This window comes from Sparus aurata, chromosome 21, assembly GCF_900880675.1.
Source record: "Sparus aurata chromosome 21, fSpaAur1.1, whole genome shotgun sequence".
NCBI classification, from domain to species: Eukaryota; Metazoa; Chordata; class Actinopteri; order Spariformes; family Sparidae; genus Sparus; species Sparus aurata.
In genome coordinates this window covers 26,247,811-26,257,740 of record NC_044207.1, presented here as the reverse complement: position 1 = coordinate 26,257,740, position 9,930 = coordinate 26,247,811, and the positions used below count along the sequence as shown (strand labels likewise).

The following is a 9,930-nucleotide window of genomic DNA, read 5'->3' as shown; positions in this document are numbered from 1 at the left end:
AGATCAAGTGTGTGTGTGTGTGTGTGTGTGTGCTCTCTAAGTCGGACTACGTTCGAACCATACAGAAAGAAAACTACAGCTTCCGTTCCCACGTCCTAACAAGCAACATGGCGCAGCTTGAGGGAATTGTAGTCTGTATTGGTAATTCTTTTTTTCACCTATAATTGGAAGTTGTAAAAACGGAATTGAGAGTACAGTGGGGAGTAACGTATCTATTACACGAGACTGGTTTGACATATCATACTGTATATAACTATATTTAAGAAACTATACCAATTACCAGTAGGAACCTGTATTGTATATTTATTTATTCATAAAACAAAATTATAAATATGGTAAATAGGTAAATATGAGTAGATTACCTACTACTTACCTATTCTTTAATTTTTTTTTGGGACAAAAACACATTGCAACAGCTGTGAGAAAAAAAAGACCTTTTCCAGCCTATTTAAATTGGGTTGTATATGTATACATTGGACAAAATGTTATTTCATTTTCTTTTACTAGACACTGAAACTAGACACTCGTGACATGTGTGGAGATTTATTGTTCAATTCAGGGCAACAGTACATGAAAAACTAATGCCCCATCTCTCAGCCCCCATCTGAAACACGTCCAGTTGCCAACAATACGGCACTTAAAGTCTGCTTATTGGTCAACTAAATATAGTGGTTTCAAAACATGTATCACACAGGCACACAGTTTGTGTTTTAAAGGCTTTTGTCTTCAAATCGATAGACTCTTGCTGTCTGATGTTTTGTCCTCAGGGGGCGCTCTTGTTCCTTTCTTTACAGTCTCCAGTTGTGTCTAACTGGGCAGCAGCTGTTTTCTTTGGACAGCAGAAGAAGCAGCTTTAAGATCGAGGGAGACACAGAGAGAGATGAAAGAGAGAGATGGACAGTTGAAATGTACATTATCACAAACAAAGAGATAAAGCTGTCACACAGATCACTCTACAAGGTGTTTGCCTCTTTGCTGTACAGATTTCTGATCAAAACTATTTGTTTATCAGTGAAAATGCAGCTCCAGACCAGCTCTTGATGCAGTAATAGTAGAAATAAAATCACAAGATTTTGTTGCCTCAGTTTGTCGTCTCACAATTGGAAGACTTTTACTTCCTTTGTGTTCATCAGCACAGTCACACACACAGTGACTTACCTTCTGATGGGTCTAGCCTGGCTGATAAGGTCAGGAAGTTTGCTGTTTCTGGTGTCTGGCAGCAACAAGCCCGCAGCAGCAGCCATGAGGCAGACTGTACCAAAAATAATGTACGGCAGCACCCTGCTGTAAACACCTGTGAACACAATGAAGGCCACTTCACTGACAACTGATCTGTTAATTTCTGTGGGTTCATCACCTTTATTACGTCAGTTAGGTCAACCTATTAACTGACGCTTATTACAGGGACCTTAATGCAAAATATTATCAAAGACACTTGCCCATGTAGATCACATAGGGACACATGATGGAGCCTAAGAATGCAGCTGTGGCGGTGATACCTAAGCCCATGTTCCTGACCACAGTGGGCATCAGCTCAGTGAAGAACACAAACAGGAAGATGTAAGCACCAGTTGAGCCCATTCTTCCCACCAAGGCGAACACCTGGAGCATGACAAGCATGTCTGAGAAAAACAAATGTGATTATTGAACGAAACTTGGACAATTGTACAAAATCACTGTGTCTTCTTCTCCTTTCAGATATTCCTGATTCAGTCAGTGTTGTACTGATTCAGACCTTCAGGAACCAACTGGATCAGCAAGAGCATGATGCCACAGAGGATCAACATGCAGAAGAGGAGAGTGGGTTGAGGTGCACGGTTGACCAGCAGCCCAGTGGCTACATAAACTGCAATGTCAATGGCTGCTGAGATGAAGCAGTTGAGGTAGACGTTTCCATTAAGGTTACTGGTGTTGAGAGAGAGACCAAAATAGACCATGGCAACAGACATCCTGCAGAAATACAGAATCAACACTGCATGAAGACACTGTGCTGAAATAATATTTTTATCTCAAAGTCATTTTTTAAAACTGCGATATTGTTCCCAATTTTACTACAAAATGATTACACAATTTGTTGAAGTGATGTTGAAGAAGCTGCAGTTTAAGTTTGATGTGGTTGAACTATTGACAGAGCAAAGTGGACAAACAGCAGCTGACAAATGAGTCAAAGTTCTTAAAGGGGAACTGTGGTATCTGTAACCTGGACCCTGTTTTAATTGTTTGTGTATAATTGATGGGGACAACATTTTTTGAAACTGGTCCACTATTGAGCAAGACTGCTGCAGCCAGCAGCTGTGACATGAGCTGCAACTTCTGCAATGTAATTCCTGCAGGAAATATTGTACCGTCAATGTAAGAGACTAAAAGTTCTTCATTTGGCCACTGACTGTCATGGTTTGAGTTATTTCCTTTTTTTTCTGAAGTTCTCTCCTGATGTGTCAGGTTTTGATTTTCCCCGTCTACCTTTCTCCCTTTTACCTGGGTTTTACAGGATATTCAAGAAATCTTCCAACAGAGAAAATGAATACATTACCATATGAAAACACCTAGAATTGTAATATTCCTCATGTTGGGGGTGCGTACCAGGTCCAGATAAGTGTGTGTCCTCTCCTCTTCACCTTTATCTTTCTGTTTTAGACACATGAAAAGAAACAAAGCACTCACACCTGGTTTTCACAGTTTGGGCCATATTTTATACTGTAGCTCAACAGCTTCCACAGCATGAGGAGTGAACATGAAATAAATACCATTAGCTCCAAGCACTGGCCAGCCCTGAATATCACCTCAGGCACGGGGACTCTGTTCCTTTTGGCAGCATTACGTATGACAAGTTCAGCCTCCTCAACCCGACCTTTCTGCAAAAGCCAACATGGAGACTCAGGAATGACCCTGATGAGAAAGAAAGAGACAGAAGTTCATTTAAATTGAAAAATGTGGATTTTACAACACAGGTGTTGAACCACATTAAATGTTGATATTAGAAAGCCATTTGAAAATGGTTAAAAGCTTCAAGGGGATATATTTGCATCTGTTAATACATGTATGTAATCATTTCATAAAATCAGAAATCAAAAAATATAAACTTTGCAGAGAATATGCACGAAGTGTCAGGACTGAGATCAGTTTCTGATTTAAAGAGAAGCACAAACAGGGGGAAGACATACAGACCAGTTTATGATCCATGAGTGCATAAAGACAGACACTCATTTACACTGAGAGCTGGTCTGAACCAGCCCAGTCTGGTTGTCTTGGTACAGACACACAGGTACATTCTTATTATTATCCAGTTCTGCAATGACCTGCGGTCAACTTACATATCTGCATCTGCAGTTGAGTGAAGAACTGACCTGAGTAGAAATTCTTCATCACCTTTGAATGGATTATGACTCAACTTTGGTTTTGACAAACTGATTTAATGTGTTTTCAAAATATGTTTGCGACAGCAGAATTGTGTTTGTTGACTTCAGCTCAGCATTCAGTGCTGTCAAACCCATGAAGGTGACTGGAACACGGCCCACTCTGGGCTTCAGTACCACACTTTGTCTTTCTTTCACTCTAAAAACAAATACACATGCTCGCCAGATCAAGATCTTCATGACAGGAGTTGGTGGTTCTCATTCTGTCAACAGGGGCTGCCAGAACAAAAAATAACAGTTCCTTGAAGAAGCTTTAAATAGAAGAGGGTTCTGCATAAAGTGACTGTGATATGTGACATGGACAACTGATCAATAGGCCTTATCAGCTGATGACTTACCACCACATTGGAATATATATCAATCCAGGGATGGCAGAAGCTACCAGCAGCATCCTCCAGCTTCGTATGAAGAAGGCAAAGAGCGGCAACAAGGCGTAGCCAATGCCGTAACATACACCTTGGGCTAGCAGACTGAATTTTATCCTGGCAGACGGGCCCAACATCTCAGACCCTGATGAAGAAGAGGAACACAAGCACACCGTTAAGATGAGGGAGAACATGAACATATAGATCAAACTGTCTGCAGACATATTGAATTCACTGGTTCAGGAAGATGCTGGAATTGAGATAGAGGTAGGGACTCTTTGAGACCGATAGAAGTGCATGTGCTGCCTGTCTCACCCAGTATGAGTGATGTGCCATAGTTGGAGACTTGGCCAAGTCCTTTTAGACAGTTGAGGACACAGAACATGACCCAACTGACGGAGGCGGCCTGGATTAAGGCAGTGACTGACTGTAAGACCATGGTGAAAAAAAACACCGGCTTTCTGCCAAACCTGCAAGGTGATGCACAGAAACATGAAGTTAACAGACCATGGGTGATCTTTAAGCACACGTCCTCACACTGATAATGTTTGGCTTCTATCATGTGATCATTCAGTTCATCTCTTCTTTGTCTTTCTGTCAATCCTGCAGTTTGACTTACTGCTGTTAGATTCGGCTGTGAGAACAACAGATGTCAGTGAACACCGTTATTTATCTTGATCTTATGATAAACTGAAGGATTGAGTGCTCCTTTATGATTAATGAAATTATCAGTCACTTCAGTCATTTCAGTCACAAAACTGAAAACCGGCAGTTTTTCTGACACCATTAAAAGCTGATTTAAAAATAATAAAACTAATGATAATTTACTTGTATGTGGTTCTCACAAGACAGCAACACTGCAAACATGATATAATAGAGTATGATGCATTGCTGTAGATTGAAACCCACTGTATAAAAAGGCCAATTTATATTTACAGCATGAATATGCAGTGATACCTATTCAATTAAAACAGAAAAACAATGACAGAGAACATTTTCCATCAGAACGAGTAATCCTGCTTTTGATACCTGAAGTGAATTTTCACTGATATTGCTTTCGTACTCTCACACAAGAAAGGTTTTCGATGCAAGACTTTTCACAGTGTGGTACTGACACTTCTTCTCAAGGACCTGCACACATCCTCCACCACTGCTTACCTGTCTGAGATGGGACCACTGATGAAGGATCCAATCAAGACTCCTACAAAGAATAAGGAGGTGGATAAAGGGACCTTCCATGCATGTTCACACACCAGATCCCACTGTCAGTAACAGGAGAGAAGACGTCATTCAGGTGACAGCGGGACAACTTCCACAGAAATCTGACATTAGAGTGAAATCTAAATGAAACTAAAGTCACAGAAGGGAGAGTTTCACCTCTGACACAACAGTGGAGCTGTATATCTCAGTGCTGAACACCCATCCATCCACACATTGCTCTGTGTCATTGCTGAGTCCAGCTGTCTCCGTCCAGCTTCCGTTCAGTTTGTATCGGGAACAGCTGTCAGGTCCGATCCAGCTGCGCTGCTCCACATCTGTGCCGCTGCGCGTGGAGCTGATGGACTCTTTGCAGTGATACTCTGGTGTATCCGAAATGAAAACCACAATCACTCCCATGTATCCACTTGGAATTGCAGCTAAACTGAGCAGAACAATTATTAAAAATTGAAAAAGTCCGAAGTTGCCAAAAAAAGACGTAAGTTCATCGAAGTCTTTCACTTTAGGACCCGTCATGATGACTGACTTCTGGTGCGCAAAGTGGATCCACACCAGGAGCTGGTGGCTTTACCATGACAAGATAGACTGGTTGCAAAATGCAATTGACTTCTTCCTCAACAAATTAGCCCGAGGTGCACTGCTTATTTGACATGCCTTAAGCTTTGTAGAGTTCAAACATACATTTGTATGAGGTCGTTGAGACAAAGGCCAGTGTACTCATCTGACCTGACTATTGAAACCTGTTTTAACTGACACTGAAGGCACAGTGCACTGCTGCATAAACATTATACAAATTCACCTGTGGCTTTGGTGCATACCTGCGTACTGAACATATAAGGAGTAGTTAACATTTATAATCATCACAAAACATTTGGCAGCAACGGGCGAACCCCCATAGTGAGGCGTCTATGTATGTGTATAAATATATGAATATGTATATATGTTTATGTTTATAAATCTATGGCATATATGGCTGTGTATATCTATGGTATGTATGTCACTGTGTGTATGTTCATGGTAGCCTATATGTCTATGTATATGGGTTCATGGTATATGTCTATGTATATATGTTTATGTAATATATGTCTATCATATATGTTTATGTAATATATGTCTATGTATGTAGGTTTATTGTATATATGTCTATGTATATCTGTTTATGGTGTATATATCTATGTAAATATGTTCGTGGTATATATGTCTGTATATATGTCTATGGTATATATGTCTATGTTTATCTGTTTATGGTATATATGTCTATGTATGTATGTTCATGGTATATATGTCTATGGTATATATGTCTCTGTACATATGTCCATGGTATGTCTATTCATATATGGCTATGGTATATATGTCTATGTTACATAGACATATATACCATAAACATATATATGTACATAGACTATGTACATATGTTTATGGTATATATTTCTATGTATATATGTTTATGATATGTATGTCTATGTACTTATGTTCATGGTATATCTTTCTATGTATACATGTTTATGATATGTATGTCTATGTATATATGTCTATGGTATATTTGTCTATGTATATATGTCTATGGTATATATGTCTCTGTACATATGTCCATGGTATGTCTATCTATATATGTCTATGGTATGTATGTCTGTGTTACATAGAAATATATACCATAAACATATATATGTACATAGACTATGTACATATGTTTATGGTATATATTTCGATGTATATATGTTTATGATATGTATGTCTATGTATATATGTCTATGCTATATATGTCTATGTATATATCCACAGCAGTGGACATCGGGCGCGTGATTGGCTGTTGATCACAGAGCAGTTGAGAGCAAAACCTACGGAATCATATAACCTGGAGCAGAACATACTGCAGCTCCGTTCTGCTCCAGAAAGTAAAAGTAAATTGCACATATATTTACACACACACACACACACACACACACACTTATTCTGTAAAGTAACTAAAGTAGTGAAGTGGAAGTATAAAGTGGCACAACATGGAAAAACTCAACTAGAGCTACCTCAACATTGTATTTAAGTACAGCACTTGAGTTAATTTATGGGGCACTGATTGTAAAGTTGCGCATGCTAAAATAAACAGCAACTTTCCCCCACATTTAGCAACAAATGTTGCTAAATGTGTTTAAAAAACATATGTGAATTTTTTTATGTTACTTTTGATCAGATTTACAGCAATATTTGTGAACTTTGTGATATTTACCTCTTTTGTAAAAATATAATGTCAATGTTAATTTTAAATAGGTAATTGGCGGGAATGAGTGCTAGCCATGGTCTTCTTCGGGTAGTCAGACGGAGTGATTGTGCTGCACTGTCACTTCTCCTCACCGTGCTCTCATGTTGCCTACCACCATGTCCGGCGACTTAGCTGGAAACATTGGGCCATTTTGGCGGCAACACAGAGATTCAGCAATGCGTCTGCTATGACGGCAACAGCAGCACAGAGTCACCACATTATCGCCATGATGATGACGTCTGTGTGTCACACCATCAGTAAACTGGACGCTGTGCTAAAATTTAGATTTAAATGTAACATTTCTATTTAAATGAAACATTTCTATTTAAGTTTAACAATTATACGTATATTCAACATTTAGATTTAGATTTAACATTTAGATTTAGATTTGACACTTATATTTAACATTTAGATTTAGATTTGACATTTAGATTTAACATTTAGATTTAGATTTAACAATTAACTTTTAGATTTAAAATTTGACATGTAGATTTCGATGTTTTATCACGATTTAATGTTGAAATTTTATTTATTATATTATGTTATATAAATTATATTTATATTATATTATATATAAATATTGCAAAGTTCACAAATATTGCTGCAAATCTGGTCAAAAGTTAAAAAAAAAACAAAAAAAAAAAACATTCACAAATGTTTTTTTAAACGTGGTTTGTTGTTGTTTATTTTAGCATGTGCACAAGCTGTTTGGTAAAATGTTAAAGCATCATGTGACAAACGCTGGCTCTTCATCAAACCACGCCATTATAGTTGTGTATCAGTACAGCTTTGACATTCTTTCAAATAGGATTTTAACCAGCAGCTCATCCGACACAGCCTCCTGGTTTGGATCCACTTTGCGCACCAGCAGTCAGTCATCATGTCGGATCCTAGAGTGATACACTGTTCCCGATACAAACTGAACGGAAGCTGGACGGACACAGCTGGACTCAGCAATGACACAGAGCAATGTGTAGATGGATGGGTGTTCAGCACTGAGATATACAGCTCCACTGTAGTGGCGGGGCATGGGGAAAAATTCAGAGGAAGCCAAGTAAGACACAACCTCTAAGCTGTGTATGTTTTACGGGGATTGGGGCAGAAAATCGTATGTTGCAATTTATATTTTGGTATTTCATGTGGTCGGATGAACTATTAGAGCACCCAGCATCATTTTACTGGGACTTACACCGATGCTCTCTCTCTCTATCTCAGTTACTCACTCACACACGCACACACACACACACACACAGCACACATTTAATATTGGAAAAATGCAAATTCATTCACACGCTCAATCGGAAGCCGTTAAGTTTTACGTCCACGTCAAACACTTGTATGCTCTATGTGAGATACGCAAATGCTTTTCACTTTTCCTTATCGTTTATATATAATATATTATTACAAATGTAAATGTTCATTATACAGCAACCAGGGGCGGTCCTAGACCCTTTGGTGCCCTAGGTGAGCTTTAGTGCTAGCGCGCCATCCCCACGAGAAAAGACCAAAGACCATGTCCAAAGAATTGCTCATTTGATTAAACAATGATAATCCAAACAATATAACAATATGTGCAAATGAATAAACATGTCCAATAATAAATACACAAAAAGGAAAAATGTAATCAGCTGGTACATGATACAGCCCTCTCCGAACCAACTCTGTTCTCATTAGGTCTGTTACATGAAGAGGCCAGTCATCAGGATCAGCTGAACGTGAATTGCCAGTGTCTGCTGCATCTAGAGGGCACATGAAGCACACTTGTATTCATGATAACTTATCACACACACACACACACACACACACACACACACACACACACACACACAATAATGTCAATGTAATGCTATTGTGTGACTGCAGCCAACTTAGATGAATAAAACAGGACAGTTAAGTTATTGCTAAAATGCATTACATTCATTAGGCACACACCTGAGACACACCAAGAGTGGAATCAGTGGTGCAATCAAGATGAGCAGTTTGCACTCACCTGAACATCCAGGCTCAGTGGTTAGTGACAGGGTGAGGTTGGCAGGAAGAGCAGCATGCTCTTGTAGTGTCTCTTCTGGTGACTCTAGGTTCATAAACATAGAGAGAACACACAAGTGCAAATACATTGACTGGATAAGACATGGCACGACATATTGTAATTTTCACATAAGTCAATACATTTTTATCATCACAAACATTCACTGACACATTAAACTCACCTGAGGAGACTGGAGCAGCAGAGGTGCATGGCTGTTCCTGTTCTGATGATTCAGCTGCAGGTGGTCCCAAATATTTTAAAAGTGAATCTAAAATGATTAACAAACAAGTGTATTATCAACATGGAGTAAATCATTTCCAGTTTTCAAATGATATTATTATTAAGTTGCTAAGCATTTTAATTTTGACATTCATTTTATATAAATTCACTTCGTCCCATATGCTCACAGTTTTATGTACCTCTCTGTATAAACATAACTCTACATAATTTATCATTATTTTGCTCATCTTTTTTAATGCAATATTACATCAGCATGCAACTTATACTTAGTTACTTATCTCTGTTCATCAGTATATAACATATGCTCATCTTTTGCACCTCTCTCTACAACGTCCACATCTTGATATCCTCATCTGCATATGAGGCACTGACTCACTCAGCACTTTACTAGTTTGCACTCTAATT

At 38.7% G+C, this 9,930-nt stretch overlaps 1 protein-coding gene and 1 long non-coding RNA gene across 3 annotated transcripts; both read right to left on the bottom strand.

Annotated features, from left to right (window-relative positions):
• Nucleotides 1-527: 527 nt before the first annotated feature.
• Nucleotides 528-5,541, bottom strand: LOC115573411 (solute carrier family 22 member 5-like). Of its 2 annotated transcripts, none has more exons than XM_030404193.1 (10): nucleotides 5,159-5,541; nucleotides 4,940-5,043; nucleotides 4,097-4,251; nucleotides 3,755-3,926; nucleotides 2,748-2,889; nucleotides 2,534-2,628; nucleotides 1,736-1,950; nucleotides 1,440-1,622; nucleotides 1,159-1,294; nucleotides 528-851 (listed from the first exon to the last, which is right to left on the bottom strand). In XM_030404193.1, exons 1-10 carry the CDS (start codon nucleotides 5,513-5,515, stop codon nucleotides 764-766), a joined length of 1,647 nt encoding a protein of 548 aa, XP_030260053.1. In that variant the 5' UTR covers nucleotides 5,516-5,541; the 3' UTR covers nucleotides 528-763. The 2 variants fall into 2 exon arrangements, with proteins under 2 accessions (XP_030260053.1, XP_030260054.1); XM_030404194.1 differs by having other exon boundaries at nucleotides 528-848.
• Nucleotides 5,542-8,910: 3,369 nt separating this feature from the next.
• LOC115572252 (uncharacterized) lies at nucleotides 8,911-9,543 on the bottom strand. The gene is made up of 3 exons (XR_003982066.1): nucleotides 9,467-9,543; nucleotides 9,247-9,330; nucleotides 8,911-8,995 (listed from the first exon to the last, which is right to left on the bottom strand). It is a non-coding gene; the product is annotated as an uncharacterized LOC115572252 (long non-coding RNA).
• Nucleotides 9,544-9,930: the final 387 nt, after the last annotated feature.

Excerpts from the sequence above, each read along its gene's own strand:
- LOC115573411 (XM_030404193.1), bottom strand. The coding sequence starts at position 5,515 with ATGACGGGTCCTAAAGTGAAAGACTTCGATGAACTTACGTCTTTTTTT. Across the intron at positions 3,927-4,096 it reads TGGCACATCACTCATACTGG|GGTCTGAGATGTTGGGCCCG; the intron begins GTGAGACAGGCA and ends CTTCTTCATCAG. Across the intron at positions 2,629-2,747 it reads GCCAGTGCTTGGAGCTAATG|AAAGATAAAGGTGAAGAGGA; the intron begins GTATTTATTTCA and ends TGTCTAAAACAG.